Source organism: Delphinapterus leucas, chromosome 12 (genome assembly GCF_059928025.1).
Source record: "Delphinapterus leucas isolate spDelLeu-1000000601 "Yukka" chromosome 12, BTC_Dleu_Yukka2, whole genome shotgun sequence".
In the NCBI taxonomy this organism is placed as follows: Eukaryota; Metazoa; Chordata; class Mammalia; order Artiodactyla; family Monodontidae; genus Delphinapterus; species Delphinapterus leucas.
The window spans coordinates 23,340,105-23,356,915 of NC_143140.1; the positions used below are offsets into that span (position 1 = coordinate 23,340,105).

General features: G+C 35.3%; 1 protein-coding gene across 10 annotated transcripts in view; it reads right to left on the minus strand.

Annotated features, from left to right (window-relative positions):
* IBTK (inhibitor of Bruton tyrosine kinase) overlaps positions 1 to 16,811 on the minus strand; it is a 95,295-nt gene that overhangs the window by 59,967 nt on the left and 18,517 nt on the right. For 8 of the 10 annotated variants that reach the window (XR_016395138.1, XR_016395139.1, XR_016395140.1 and 5 more), the window contains 11 exons: positions 15,329 to 15,439; positions 13,839 to 14,009; positions 11,967 to 12,084; positions 11,697 to 11,877; positions 9,385 to 9,508; positions 6,852 to 7,029; positions 3,910 to 4,087; positions 2,102 to 2,701; positions 1,078 to 1,164; positions 157 to 239; positions 40 to 77 (listed from right to left, as the gene is read on the minus strand). Coding sequence is in view for 7 of the 10 variants with exons in the window: in XM_022590316.3 (XP_022446024.1) it covers positions 40 to 77; positions 157 to 239; positions 1,078 to 1,164; positions 2,102 to 2,701; positions 3,910 to 4,087; positions 6,852 to 7,029; positions 9,385 to 9,508; positions 11,697 to 11,877; positions 11,967 to 12,084; positions 13,839 to 14,009; positions 15,329 to 15,439 (1,869 nt within the window). In the remaining 3 variants the exon portion in view is untranslated. The remainder of the gene's footprint in view (positions 1 to 39; positions 78 to 156; positions 240 to 1,077; positions 1,165 to 2,101; positions 2,702 to 3,909; positions 4,088 to 6,851; positions 7,030 to 9,384; positions 9,509 to 11,696; positions 11,878 to 11,966; positions 12,085 to 13,838; positions 14,010 to 15,328; positions 15,440 to 16,811) is intronic. The other 2 variants (XM_022590317.3, XM_022590319.2) reach the window with 1 other exon arrangement.

The window sequence follows — 16,811 nt, forward strand, 5'->3', positions numbered from 1 at the left end:
AGTATAACTACCAGTCTATGTGTTCTATTTAAATCTTACCTCAATCCATGAGCTACTCAGCATACTATGAAAATATTCTGAAAGAAAAAAAATTGAGTAAGAATAGTGAAACAATACCAAAACAAATAAATTAGCAACTAACGAAAGTGTACCTACCAAGTCTAGCACAAAGAACGCATTTATGACAAGGAAATTCCTTTCCATCCACTGATTTCATGGTCACATCACATAAATAAGAACTGGAAAAAAAAAAAAAAGTTTAATTGAAGAGCAATTTCTTTACATATTCAGCAAATAAGAAATAAGAAAATCCATTATAGGATTTAACATTTGATTTTCTCCTAATTAAAGGTGGCAGAGAATATACAACTTGAAGGTATACATATAAAGTACTTCATCTCCTTCCACTTTAGGGAAGATAATAAGGCCTTACGATAAAGATAATATTTGTAAAGGGAACTGAATACAGATAAATATTCAAAGAAGTCTTGCTTTTTATTTTCCTTTTTCAATACAGGCCCGGTGTAATAAGTAACATCATAGTCAAAGGTCTTTAATTCACTTATTTGTACAACCTATTCTGTGCTAAGCACAGTCTAGATACCGCCACAGTTTGTTTTCTCCAAGACTTTTCACCTACCAAGTACACATACCTAAAAACAAAAACTTTTAATAATAAACATATTTAGAATAGCATATCTATTACGGAAAAAGATTATACTAAAGGAAATAATCTTCATAATGCTGACGAGTCATAATTATACTGGTTTTTGGGTTAACATCATTACCTACTTATAAAAAAATACAAAATTCAGGCCAAAAATTTTTTTTAATTCCTTTCTTCATTAGAAAGTAATCAGAAAAAAATGAACTGTATCAATGTCTTATTGAGCAGTTAATACTTTCATCCATTTGCCTCAACAGCTCTCCAACATTTCCAGAAATAAAGAAGACTAATAAAGGTAAGAGGGTATTCACATACACATTTTGCTTCACATATGAGTAAAAAGAGCTCTATTTCCACACTTAGGTCTCAAAATCTAGGGATGAAAAGTTTATCTTCATTTCCTAACTTACCATTTTCTCTGACTTAGCTTTGGTTTATTACCAGTTTTCTTGGCAATGACATTAATTTCTTCATTCTCAAATCGGACTCCATCTAACCTATCAAGGAGAAAAATTAACAACTGGTGAATATATTCCCCTACCAAAACGAACAACAAAAATCCAACCAATTGGCCCACATCTGAACATAATTATATAATCTGTATCACCTGGAAGAGTATCTCAACTAACCCCCATTCTGTGATAAAGAAATATCATACTTAATATTAAAAATATATTAAACATCAGTATGCATAAAGCCCTTCACTGTTTGCAATTAGAAAACATGATATACTACCCTCCCTTGCTCCTGACCCACAACTAAGGTTATACTGCCACAGGCAATATAAATACCTTAAAAACAGAGAATTCCAAAAAATCTGGTATATAATATAAGACGACAAATACTGTATTAGGCACTTTATACATGCTATATGACCAAACTACACCAACAATATTAGGTCAATATTATCCGTCCCCTTTTATATACTGAGAAACTGAGGTTCAAGGAAATAAGAAATTTGCCCTAGCTAGTCACAGTAGAGCTAAGAGGCATGTATAGTTCTTTATAACTCCAAAGACAGTACTCTTTCCAGAATACCACACTGTCTGCCACTCCAGATCCCTGTTATACAAACACCATTGAGGGTTCAAACCGACTAACAGCCTTCCTATCCTATAATGTTTTAATCCAGGGAATTCCAGAGATAGCTTTCGCAGAAAATGGAGAAAGAGGTCCATGAAAAGAAAGATACAAATCCAAAAAATAAAGGGGAGGTGGAGAGAAAAGGAGATGGAGACGGAGACTGAGGGAAAGAGAAAATAAGAGAAGGAAGATGAGGAGGGAATGGGGGGAAGGGAGGGGAGGAGGAGAAGCAGGTCCAAGAACAGAAGCAAGAGCCGTAGCAGCAGTAAATCAAAGCAAAAAAAAACAACAAAGAATTTCTAAAAGGAGGACATACGAGGTACATGAACAGATATTAAGGAGGAGTCATACCTACTACTCAAATTACTGAAACCAAATTTCTTTGCAACATTTTGCAACATTTTTACAGGATCATCTTCCCCAACACTTCTTACTTTTTTGAAAGATTTGTTTTTGCTTTTCTGCTTTTCACTAATTGTATGAGCTTGATTACTTTTGTAAACTTCAAATGGTGACTTCTGATTATCTTCATGGGAATTCATTTTATTCAAATGACAATTCTGAGTGCTCTGATATTCTTCTGGTTTTTTGTTTAAATTTATTCTTGGTTTGAAGCCATGAGTTAAAAAGTCACAAGTATCTGTGTATATAAATTGTAAAAGGTATTCAAACAAGTCAGGGTGAACCTTCTCTACCACAAAGAGATGGCACCCTGCAGAATCTTCATCTTTCCGGTAAACATCTATAAAGTCTAAAGTAGTACCATCTGAAAGAAACAATTTCTGGAAAAAGTCAGAACGCACTGCCAAAATATATTTATGTGCAGGGAAGATTCTATTGCCAACTTGAAATGTCACATCATGGATGTTGTCCACTTCATCCGTCTCCCTCAACAGTTTGCCAAACTCTTCAAAAAAGGATGATGAGGACACAGCTGGAATTTCATAAAGGCTAGAAATGAAACAAAAATTATTTTTACTTTCCAGAAAATGAAAAAAAGAAAGCATCCCTAGCCAACTCTCCTTTTAAAGTATAATTTATTTATTAAACTTAGAAAATTTTAAATTTAGCATTTCCAATAACATAAGAATATTGCTCACAGTCTTTGATACTGTATCACCCTTTAAATATTTTCTATTCCTTTACGTATTTTTTCCCCTAAACTAAAATGACAAGAATTAATGTCCTTTTGAAAGCATTGTTTTCTTTCTACGAGGAAACACTAGAATATAAATTTGAACGACTGTTTCACAGAAGTTTTTTAAATGATTAAAAGTATCACTAAAAACATTCAGAAAGAGTACAGTTTTCAACTTTTTCCTCTTTTATATCCTTTTATTTCACAAGTGGAGAAAAACATATACAGAAAAACGAGTAAACACTTCAGGTCCCAGATCCCAGACTAGGTTAGAAACTTAAGGAAGTAAAGATAAATACACACACAGACATACATCAGTCCACAACACTGGTTCTTTCAGTACTGTAAACATGAAATCATTACCTCCCAATCTACATTTTGCCCTTCTAGGTAGGGTGACCAACCCCCCTGGTCAGCCTGGGACTGAGGGGGTTTCCCAGGAGAATAGACTTTCAGTGCTAAATATGGGACTGACCTGGGCAAAGCAAGAGGAATGATAACCCTGTCTCTAGGACTTTTTCCCTCTTCAATAAGACCCTTGATATTTATCTTAACCTGTCATCTCTGTACTAATGTGACAGAATCTCATTTGCACTGAGATTCACAATGCCCTCCAGATGACTCTATACTACCTCTTCCTTTGTCATTTCTCATTGTATTCAAGGGTCAGAAATTTTTATAAACTACATAATATTTATAATCTATTTCTCAGAATCTGAGAACCTACAGTACATCACAAAGTACTAAAGATATGAATAAATTTTGTGTGTATATGTACACATTATCTTCAATATTTTCAATAAATATCAGTTTACAAACTAAAAGGAACATTCAACATTTCCAACGTAACAAATTCCACCCCTGAGTTAACCTGGTAACATGAATGTATCAATATGTCTGAAGTCTCTACAAGACTTGACAACAGCTCTTCAATTAAATTTGTTCCAAGAGCTATTGAAAACAAAAAACCCAGTGATTGTTCCTTCTAAAAATGAAATTTAATACATACAAGAGTACCTACCTTGTTTTAGGATCTGACTGCAAGATTGCAAAGTTGCATCCACTTGGATCTGTGCTGACACTAACAGCTCTATGGGCAAAAGTAAGTTTCTCAAGTCGAATTCTTTCATATGCACTATTTATATCAGAGACACAAGACACATCTGGTGAGGAATTATGAAGGTTTGATAAAATCTCTGCTAAAAAGAAAAAAATAAACTTCCATTAATCAAGGCTCTGTTGAAACTTAAAATGATTTAGGAGTAAACAGAATAGAAAAACAATTAGGAGAATATGGAAATATCTTTTGTCTGTATTAAGTCCTTCTAAAGAACTACATCTCTCTCTTCAACATAATTTACACCCTATATATTGGTTGGCTTATAAAGGAAATTTTGGTGGGTCAATTCTCAATTATTCATATTATCCTCCACATTGCAACCAAAGCTATCTAAAAGGCAAATACAATGTTATACTACCTTTTAAAATTCCTCAGCTTCCATTAAAAATTTTATTTGCTCCCTCCCTTCTTCTCCCCCTTCCTTCCATTTATTCAGCAAATATCTGAGTGACCACACTCTGCGACTGTGATAAAGTGCTTTTCAGTGTATCCCTAGTAATACAGTAGTGAACCTATAAGATAGGCATGTCCCTACCATCTTGAAGTACACAATGTAGCAGAGAAGGCAGACATTAAACAAATGATTTTTTTCATTAAAAGTCAGATCAAGGCTATTTAAAAAAAATATGAAATGTGCATGCAAAGAAATGATTCTGACTGTAGTATGAAAAATGTTTAAAGTAAACAAAAATAAAGACAAAAAGATCATTTAGGAAACTAAGAGTCCAGAAAAAGAATGAACACTATAGACTGAGGTTGTAGCAATGAAACTAGAGAAAGTGAAGATTTCAAAAATATTTAAAATGGAAGTGACAAAACTTGGTGACCAATGGGATGTAGAAGGTGAGTGAATATGGGGTGTGAAAGATACCCATTTAGTTAGAAACAATGAAAAGCAGATGCATGAGCGTGAGATCAGAATTCAGTTTTAGACCACTAAATATGACTAAGACACAATTCTGAGGACTTCCAACACTTACAAGTCAAATGTGCATTCTAGTTACTCTCTCAAAAATTCACTCTATTTCAGCCTCACAGGGCTTTCCTAATCTTCCCCTGACACTCAGTTATTCTAATTTCTATGCTGTCAAAAAACTTATTATGTGCACATTAGTATTTGTCCCCATGAACTGCAAATATTTATATACATGTCTATTGCCCCTACAAACTCGTAAGTGTCTGAGAACAGGGGCCTGTCATATATTTTTGTATCATTAAAACCTAGCCCTATATCTGGCACATAGTAAATATACCTTAAATGTTTACAGACTTGTGTAATCTATAAAGAAATAAAATATGACAACTCAATAAACTATCCAAAAATCATTCCTTTGTGGCTTTATAATTTTGAAGAATATGTTTATAACTTCCTGAGTAATTATAAATGTTCTTTATATATCTTTTAGCATATAATAATTTGATTTATTTATTCAACAGATGACTTAATGAGGGACTATTATGTGTCAGGAAATATGCTGAATGCTAAGTAATACAGAGGAACCTTTGATTCCTCTATAAGGATATACAGACCTTATATCATGGTCCTTGCCATCTTATAATCTGATAGGAGACCAGCATTAGAAAAATTAATCACAAAGATAAATACATAAAAGCAAGTAAAAATAAGTTGTATGATGAAAATACAAAGAGAGTATTAAAAGTAAAACAGGGTTACTAAGTTTAGATTAAGGAATCAGTGAAAACATCTCTGATGAAGTAAAAATTAAGCTGAGATGTGAAAAATTAGGAAAGGCCCTGGGACTAATCATAGCTGGACAAGACTGAATACCTGAAGGTCAGTGTGTCTGAAGAGTGGTAAGTGAGAGGGAGAGAATTCAAGAGGAGTTCAGAGATGCAGACAAGAGTCAGAGCAGGAGCCTTGTAGGCCATGTTCAGGAAGTGAGGAAACCATCAGAGTTTTTAAACACAGGAATATTAGGATCAGAGCTTAAAAGCTCACTCTGGTAAGAGAATAAAAAGAAGCAAGAGTGGAAATAAGAAAACTTATTTTTTGCAGTCGATCATGTGATGACTTGGGCTAGGGTGGGAGCAATGAGGTGTAAAGAGGTCAATGAATTCAAATTTTTCTGGAAGGAAAAAAAAAAATCAACAGATTACTAATTACGGATGAAAGAAAAAAGCTGCTAACCTAAGTTAAAAACCAATGTTAAATAACCCACAAGTTTGTAAATTTATAATCAGATAATTAAGAATGAACTATTAATGTAATGAATGACTTCTATTTTCAATGGTAGCATCTTAATTAAAGCTCTCCTTTATATTCATCAAGGAATGAATAAAACTTATCTCCAATTATTCAGCAACTGTTTAATAAAACCACCTGTACTTTTTAAAATTCTCAATGAACATAAAAACCTTATTCTTCCTATAATTTTCCTCTAAGTCCTAAGATACTTTATAAAAGTTTAATTTTATATATTCAAACATGTAAAAAAACAAAAACAAAAAAACCCATAGCATAAGCCACTCAATTCTCAGTTTGGGGAGAGAAAAAAAAAGGAGCTTGGAAGATGGTTCAAATCCATCTGGGAAGTTTTTTTTTTTTAAAACTTTATATATCCCCGCCCCTAGAGCCAAGGTTAGAGACTAATGTGCCCCTGTTACTGATGGGAATGTACCATGACCTCAGGGCATACTAAAAGGTTGAAAACTCCGGATTTAAGTGGATTGAATTCCCCTTGTTTACCTGCATACACACAACCAAAATCAAAAGAAGCGATATAGGGATAAAACCTAATAACACTTGTCAGTTAAACCTAATGATAAATACTTATAAAATTAGACGCTAGCTAAAGGTATGCCATTCACATATATGAACTAACCTTTCTTTTCAGAACTCTTTCTTTTTTCTTCAAGCCATTTCCCTCTAAATCCCTCTCCATCTCTTGTGACAAAAAGAATTTCATTTCTACTTAAAGCAATATCAGAAATGAAGACTTGGCGTGGATAGGCCCATCGACACTGCTTCAGAGAACTGTTGACTGATCTCCAGCAAAATACCTAAGATAAAACCAAATTTCAGTGGAATAGAAAGCAATATAGCATCTGAACAACCAAAAAATGAAATCAAGAGATATTATCTCTAAAAATAAAAGCTCTGATATGTTTCAATGTTCATTCTTTCATAGTAAAAGATAAACACTATAAAAGTCAAGATGGTATGTCTTTCAGAAAATACATCAAGCTAACATGAAGCATTAAAAATGCTTTAAAGACACTCCTCTTATGAAGTAATTTTCACTGTTACTTGTTTGGGGCAAACAGATACAATGAAAAGAAAAACAAAAATCTTAACGCTAAAACTTGGAATGTCAGACTTGGTGTAGTATTTACAAGAATGTAAACCACCCTATGAAAATCCAAACTTTACTCTCAAGGGGGAAAAAAGAGAGATGTCTGCATAACTCAGGTAAAACAAAGTCTTAGAGACAAAAAAATCATAGAATTCAATGGCTTCCACGTGGTTCTGCAAACCTTAGTGTTCCTGAGAAATGGCTCAGGGGCTGCTGCTCAGGGATGGAGAACGATGAGAGGCAGGGTGCTGGGCTTCCCAATCCAGCTCTATCCAGAGCAGCAACCCTTTTATCTGCTTCACAGATTGGTATTCCAAGTATGATTTCATTTGAGCAATTAATACTGCTGATCTTTAAAAGCTCAATCCCCTCATAATTAAGAAACCTGAAGCACAGAATGGTATCTGCCAAGGTCACTCAAAAGTTACATACACAAAAAGTTGACTATATTGATTAACTGATTCCGTCAGAGCTTGGTTGTCATTTTTACAGCAAAGTAATTAATTTTACAGGAAGTAAATATCCACGTGTATAAACAAGCTAGATCCCTATTAATGTAAATGAAATAAATCCCAAAGTCAAATTTTTTTTTTTTTTTTTTTTTTGCAGTACGAGGGCTTCTCACTGTTGAGGCCTCTCCCGTTGCGGAGCACAGGCTCTGGACGCGCAGGCTCAGCGGCCATGGCTCAAAGGCCTAGCCGCTCTGCGGCATGTGGGATCTTCCCGGACCGGGGCACGAACCCCTGTGCCCTGCATCGGCAAGCAGACTCTCAACCACTGCGCCACCAGGGAAGCCCCCAAAGTCAAGTGTTTTTATATTCAACCTTTTAAATGCAATTCCATGCCTCTGCTTCCTGCTTTTAGTACAAATTAGATCTCTAATTCTTAAATATAGTTCCCTCAAATAAAATCATCAACCACAGTAGATTTATGCCTGTAATGTACCAGCAGGTGGAGCTTTATGATTAATTCTTCAATTTCTAAAATGTCAATTTGTATAGCACTTTATAAAACCTCAGAAAACACTTGCATGTTATTTTATAAACAAAAAGCAGAAAGCAATCTGTGTTTTTCCAGTCACAGTGTAAAATTTTTTCAGTGTTCCTAATGTATGATACATATTTTTTAATTGACAATTTTATCAGAGGAATAAAAATTAGAACTCTATTTACTTAAATGAAAAGAGGTAAGAGAGTCTTTTTTTTTTTTTTTTGGCTGCACCGTGCGGCACGCGGAATCTTAGTTTCCTGACCAGGGATTGAACCCGTGCCCCCTGCACTGGGAGTGTGGAGTCTTAAACCCTGGACCGGCCAGGGAAGTCCCAGAGATTCTTTATATAGTGATCTAGAAATATATTACATTTTCTATATGATAGTTATGATCTCTGCATATATATTATGTGCACATTTGTTTAAAACCAAATTTGAGAGAAAATTTCCAATTATGTATTTTTAATATTGCCAGCTTAGCTTTTTATTTTTTAAGAATAGTTATATATCTCATATCTATGCAATTCAAAACCATTTTTCAGTACTCAGTGTATATATCAAATAAGCTATCAAAACCTCTTACTTCCATTTTAAGCCCAATAAATGAAACTTTAAACTACAGTTTAACAAGGCAGTACTATGCAACATCAGTTAAATGTCATCATACTTTCTTTGAAATACCAGCTCCCAACTCTCAATAATTAGTACTGGACATCAAAAACAAGTAGGGAGGGCTTCCCTGGTGGTGCAGTGGTTGAGAGTCCGCCTGCCGATGCAGGGGACACAGGTTCGTGCCCCGGTCCGGGAAGATCCCACATGCTGCGGAGCAGCTAGGCCCGTAAGCCATGGCCGCTGAGCCTGCCCGTCCGGAGCCTGTGCTCTGCAAAGGGAGAGGCCACAAAGGTGAGAGGCCCGCGTACCGCAAAAAAAAAAAAAAAAAAACCAAATAAGTAGGGAAACAAAAGTCAACAGGAATCATCACTATCATAGCAATACAGTTTTACATTATCAGGTCTCCTACAGCTATCAACTAAGAACAAGATTACTATGCTTTTTTATAAATATATACTCACCCTTCCAGCTCCATCCATTGCAAGAATGCAAATTTTTTCACCCCCATTTTCTTTCAAATGTTCAGGATCAACTTTGTATTCCATATGCCCCCCAGATACAAGAACCTTCTTCACATTTAGTTGTCTGGGTGAAAAAAAAAATTCTAGATTAACATGTTCTCTAAAACATACAATCAATTTTAAAGAAATTACTATTCAAACACTAATTTAGGGTGATTATTGTGAAAGGTGGAGTAAGATGATTTGACCTTTGGTATCCTTAGTTCCTCCTTTTATGAGTTTCCCCTATACAATGGCCATTTCTTTCTATGGCAAGTCCTTCCCTCCCCAAAGGTCTCTACCTACCCAGATACACACATTAAATATCTAAAACCTCACTTGCTCATGTACACACATTCTCTCTAGATTAAATAACTGATAAGGCTAAAAGCTCCTAAATATATCTGCATTTTAACAGAAAAAATTTAAACCTCAAATCAAAACAGAAATCCTTAATTTCAAATATGGACAACTTTAAATAGATATACCTACCATAAAAATCATTAGTATTGCTAATTTAATAACTCATCCACTAGCCAATTCATTATACATTTCATTAGATCTACACACGTGATGTGCCTATAGCATTGTGTGAAACCTGCCTGCTATTACTCCAATGATTATCCTTCCTTTCAGATATTTTACCCACGTTTTTCTTTTTTTTTTTGTTTAATGTTTTTCTTCTCAAAATTACTATGTTGTAACCAGCTGTAACAGAAGAATTTTCTTAGGGAAAACTTGGATGTAACTTATATTTATGTAATTTAATGTTATCAGGGCAGATTTTATAAATGTAAAGTAAAAACAAAACCTAACATTTCACAAATCATCTCATGCTCAGAAAGAAACCTACATAGTCAGTTCTAAGAAACATGTGTTCACATTTTCATGTTTTTATAACTGAAATATGACCTACAATTGATAACCTTCCAGTTGTTACACACAAAAGATAAGTTGTACATATTGATGGTTGACATCTGCTCATGAGCTAACCTCACAGTTGGTATCTGTTCATGAAGTTACCATCTCACTGACATTAGCAAAAGCACATTCTGTTGCATTTCAATTCAAATCCCTGATTACTTTAAAAGTTGGATAGCTACTCTCTAGAATTCCTACACACTCCTGCTTCTACTAACTGAGCTATTGTATCTGCTCAAAGAGCTATTTCTCTACTTGTATTTATTACTACAGTTATAATATAATGAAACATTATGTAAACCAATGAAATATTAGTCTGAAAAGAACACTTTCTATAAAAGCTGAATACTTTAAAACGACACAATAAATATGACAAGCAAAAACTGGCTGTCGGGCTTCCCTGGTGGCGCAGTGGTTGAGAGTCCACCTGCCGATGCAGGGGACACGGGTTCGTGCCCCAGTCCGGGACGATCCCACATGCCGTGGAGCGACTGGGCCCGTGAGCCATGGCCGCTGAGCCTGTGTGTCCGGAGCCTGTGCTCCGCGACGGGAGAGGCCACAACAGTGAGAGGCCCGCGTACCGCAAGAAAAAAAAAAAAACGGCTGTCAAATCAGATATGGATTAACCAACTATATAAAATACTGAAAATGTATAAAAAATATAGGATTCTGCCCTTAACTTACCTCACACTTGTTTTTAAGCACTTGCTCCTTAAATCATTCAAAATGAAGTAACAGGTAACACATTATAAGTATTATAAGTATGGTTTATGCACAAAAGACAGAGAACTCCAGTTGGTAGACCCATCTTAGTTTTATAATTCCCTGCTTAAACTGACTTTTTGATTAGACAGCCAACTGCTTGTTTACTGCATGTTACTAAAACAGATAACAACTGGCTATACAGATACAAAGATAAGAAAATATACCACTTAGGTATAAATACAAGGACTGAGTAGAGGGTCCACAGAACATGATTTTTTTTTAAATAAATAAGTTTATAATATATAAAAGGCTACACGTGAACCAATGATAGTGTCACAAACCAAGAATTATGAGTCATCTAGTTCTGTGCACCTGAAGCATAAAAAAAGGGAAACTTATAGGTCATATTTAACCATATGTTATCATAATTCAGAAATACTATTTTACAACCTACAAAGAACTTTTATATATATTTACTGGATGTTTGCCAAAAGACTAAGATTATCAAAGGCAAAAACTCCTGACTTTCCCACCGTTCAATTTTCTCCATTTGACATTTCAGAGAATGCATAAAGCTGATACTCAGATATTTGCTGGAAGAGCTGAATTATTATTAAAGTATGTTTCTTTCACAAAAATACACATACTTAGAAGCCATCTTCTTGCACTGATAGTCTGCAAGTAAGTAAATATCTCCCTTTGTGGTAACACAGACAGTTGCCCCATCACTAGCAGCAACCAAAGACACAGTGATGTCCTTATGGTGAAGGGCAGAGACTTGACGAGGGGCAGTTACACACTTTTCTCCATTGGGATCTAGTAAATAACCTAAAAAATTATACAAATAAACAAATCACAAAATATCCGTTTTAAGAATACAATTTGTTTTTCAGATATTGTCATCATGGATTTCTTACCCAGCTGTCCACCATTTAGTCCCATGGTGTAAACAGCTTCTCTAGTCCATAGCACTGTATGAAACCTGCCTGCTGCTACTCCGGTGACTGTCCTCCCTTTCAGATATTTTGCTTGCATCTATTCAAAAGACAAACAAGACTTCAGTTTATTATGTACCTATGAACTAACAGAATTTTGCACAAGATCCAGTAGACCAGGGTAGCAAATATATGGCATATTTGCTGCCAGTACCCCCCTCAAGTGCTAATGGCATTCATCACTAATAGATCTCAGCACTAATACTGACACCCCAACTCTTCTCAGAATACAAGACATCTTGATGCAGCCATCTTCAGTCAGCAGTTTAAACATGTAAAAAAAAAAAAAAGTCACAGTATAGAAACCAAATCATTAAACTTTTGTTAACAAGCAATATGCAAAACAGGCATTCTCATTCTTATTAAAAACTATGATACTTTTAAATTTGACATATCCAGCGTATCTCAACAGTGACACTACTGACAGTTTGAACCAGATCATTCTTCGTTGCGGGGATTGTGTTGTGCATCATAGGAGGTTTAGCAGCATCCCTGGACTCTGCCCACTAGATGTCGGTAGCACTACTCCCACCCCTACACCCAGCTGTGACAACTAAAAATGTTTCTAGACATTGCCAAATGGCTCCTGGGGTACAAAACTGTCCACACTTAATACTGGCTATGTCCATATCAACCCAGAGTTCCACGGTAGCCACACAATGAGAATAAAAATGGGAGTAAAATCTACCATTTCTAAAGTCTGCAAAATGATTAAATATCTACAAATTCCACAGTTGGTTGGGGAAAATGGGCCTAAGAAGTACCACAGATTGCAAACTACCTCTAATTATTTTGGAGTAATTCCTGTTGATTCATTAGCCATCCAGGATGGAAAAGCATTGGATTTTAAAGCTTATTACTAAAAATGTGTATCTAACAATCATTTTAAATCCAGAGGATTAAACCGGTGAAGAAGTCTAACACCCAAAATGCAAAATCTTATGAGTTGAAAACACATTTGCTATATGTGATGATTCTAGTAACATATTAATTTAAAGCACCAGTCCTGTCCTGCGTACTAGGTCCCTGAAGTTGAGGAAAGGCCACCCTCTGGTGGTGGTTGTACAAATGCAAACAGGAAAACAGAACAAAAACAGTTGCTTTTAGACCTATGTTCCCTCACGTAAACTTGCCAGGTATGATTTCTGCGCAGAGACAGATCTACCATGAAGCCAATAAGCTTAAGTTTCTGGATGCCTCATTTACATGGCCCACTTTTTACTTATAAAATTTCTATTTTTTTCTTAAGGAGGGCCTCAAAATTATTTAAGTTTCAAACCCAAAATATCTGGATTCCCTGATGCTTATGAACACTTACAAGTTGAATCTCAGGCAGTTTGCTGCCTAATGTCCCAAGTGCTCTCTCACTCCAAACAAATGTTAATCTGTACATTACTATGCTTAATTTCTCCTGTGAAAAATAAAATATATACCACTGAAGAAACACACTTGAATACAAGTAAAATAAGTTGCTCTGTCAATGCCTTCCATTTTTTGTCCATATAGGTTTTACACCAATGGTCACCTTATTATTTAAAAAAGAGAAGTTTGGGCTTCCCTGGTGGCGCAGTGGTTGAGAGTCCGCCTGCCGATGCAGGGGACACGGGTTTGTGCCCCGGTCCAGGAAGATCCCACATGCCGCAGAGTGGCTGGGCCCGTGAGCCATGGCCGCTGAGCCTGCACGTCCGGAGCCTGTGCTCCGCAATGGGAGAGGCCACAACAGTGAGAGGCCCGCGTACCGCAAAAAAATAAAAAATAGAATAAATAAAATTAAAATTAAAAAGAGAAGTTTACCTGTCTAGGTACATTACAACTGGAAGGTGGAGGAATGATTCCTAATTGATGAAAAATATTTAGACCAAACGTATAAACACATCCATCTTCAGTTAATACAACAGTATGATCCTTAGCAGCTGCCACTTGAGAACAATTATGACCACTCAGTCCTTCCACAAGCCTAGGGACCTACAAAATAAAATTAACTTCAGTATATTACATTAACCATTTACATAAAGTACAAAATACAAACAGAATCTTATGATACCACATCCCAAATGATACGACTGCTATACGGCTGTATCTATCATAGGCAAACTGTACGGTTCAGCAAGGGGGAGATAAGTTTAATGGACATTGCTTTATAAGTAAAATACAAAATCCCAGTGAGACATTTCAATAAAACAATTTGATTCAATAAATGATTTTTGAGCCCTTATCATTTATCATACACCAAGTGCAAATGTGTCTGGTTTGAATAAAGGGAGCTCTTCAGCCAAAGTATTCATTGGTGTAGTGAAGAAATAAATAAGAATACAGGAATCAATGCAGTCCTTCAATGCATAACCAAACATACGATACCATATTCCTTTAAAGTCATCTGTTCTGGGTTCAAATCTTAATTCTGTCATTTACCAGCTATTTGATCTCAAACAAACCTCTTATCTTCTCTCATTTTCTTCATCTGAACACAAAATAATAATAGTATCTTGGATGATAAAAAATCAGCATAAGGAGTAAATGAGTTAGTAAGTACAAAACACAACACTCTCTGGCTCAGAGTAAACAATTGATAAATGAGTGCTATTATTATTGTCATTGTGTATAAAATGAGGATAATAAGGCCTATAACCTCACAGCGCTGTTGTTAGGCTTAAATCAAGGCAATGATATTGCACGGAAAGCATGAACAATGCCTAGAACATAACATACCCTTGAAAAAATGGAAGAGACCACCATAGCTCTCTCTCATTTTTAAAGACCTCTTAACTGATGAACATGCCAGCAGTCCCCTCAAAAAAAACTTACCTTAAAAGTAACCTAGTGAGGAAATAACTTTCCTGAATGTAATGATTATTAGATTTCTTCCAATTAGTACTAAGTTTCAGTAGCATAAGAGTCAATTTTGTGATTATACAATGAAAATATTGGCCCAATTTTCAGACCACAAATACCTTAATGAGAAGTTAAAAATGAATAAAAAGTTAAAAATGAATAAAAACTTGGACCCTGGACTACAGGAAAAGAGTTTTATTTATGTACTCTCCTGACTCAATGTTTGCTATACAATATAATTTTTCTTTGATGCTTTAGAATTTTGCATCATATCTAAATCCTTATTTTGAACACAATACACCAGGAAAGTAACGGATCTTGTAAACTCTATTATCAGTCGGTATATTATTTTCTCCTTATAGTTGGTTAAAAAAATTTTTTAGTTAACTGAAGTTTCCAGTTTATACAATTTTACCAAAGTTACCTAAACTGTATAATGACATTTCAATTACCAAGCATGTCTGTTCATCTCCATGGCCTAATCGTCCTCCAGGACCATGACCACAGGTATAAACTTGCCCTTTCTGAGACAGAAACACTGAGTGAAATTTACAAAGCACCACCTACAGGAAAACAAGAGAATATTATTAAACTTCTGTGAATAAAACATCCTTTATTTTATAAAAAAGAAATAAAAGACTACTACTAATTGTTTAAGCAAGATAATGGGTACATTAGGATTCATTATACTGTTCTCTCTACTTTGTACATGTTTAACGTTTAATAAAAATTTATAATATACGGTGGTCTATTTTAAAACTACGTCTAAAAACACTGACATTCGGGGAAGAAAAATTTAGAAGGAATTAAGCATGTGTTACCCACAAGAGACTAAACAAAGGAAAATGCAAATCTTAAGTATTCAACTACAAAAAGTAGTAGTAAGTTGTTTTCCAATTTCATAAAATCTCAAACAGCAAGAATTGAACAGAGTAAAATATGAAGCATAAAGATTACCAAATAGTGACTATTACTAAAGAAAATAATAAAAGTGCCTTAAGAGTATTTTTTCAACATCACCTTATAAACAGGGAGTGGGGGGGGGTAAACAGTACATGCTTTTTATACCTCTGATTTTGTCTAATATATCTTTAATATAATTACATGGCTTTAAATAATTTTACACTAATTTTCAAGCTCTTCTCTTTTCCCCACTTCCTTCCCAGAACCCTCCTTGCCCTCTGACAAACAGTTCCATTTTCATACATTCTTACCAGAAAACAAGGTTACTAAAAGGGTTGAACTGCATCAACAGAAGGCAATAATAGGAAACCAACAGCAATTTTAAATATGCATGCACTTACATACGTAACCTGCAGGCCACACTTTGCTATTTTTCAATGCATCAGTATACTTATTTTACCTTAATACTATCTAAAAATCCTTTTTTACTTTTAAAAATAATCTGCATTTACATCTCTTATGCCACCCATAAATATTTCTAACTTAGGATATTAAAAAAAGGATTAAGAAATAAAAAATCCTAGAATTATTTTCCAGAAAGTCAGGGTCCTTTGGAAAAATAAGAAAATCATGGACTTCCCTGGTGGCGCAGGTTAAGAATCTGCCTGCCAATGCAAGGGACACGGGTTCAAGCTCTGGTCCAGGAAGATGCCACAGAGCAACTAAGCCTGTGCACCACAACTACTGAGCCTGCACACCACAACTACTGAAGCCCGCACGCCTAGAGCCACCGCAATGAGAAGCCCGGGCACTGCAGTGAAGAGTAGTCCCTGTTCACAGTAACTAGAGAAAGCCCGCGCGCAGCAAAGAAGACCCAAAGCAGCCAAAAAAAAAAAGTTACAAGCTGAATTGCAAGCTCTGTTTACACATATCCCTAAACCACTTGGCGAGTTCTGTAAATACATGTGCCTATGATAATGCAAAAATCACTATCTTATTTATTAGCTGTACCACAAATACCTGAAAAGTCTA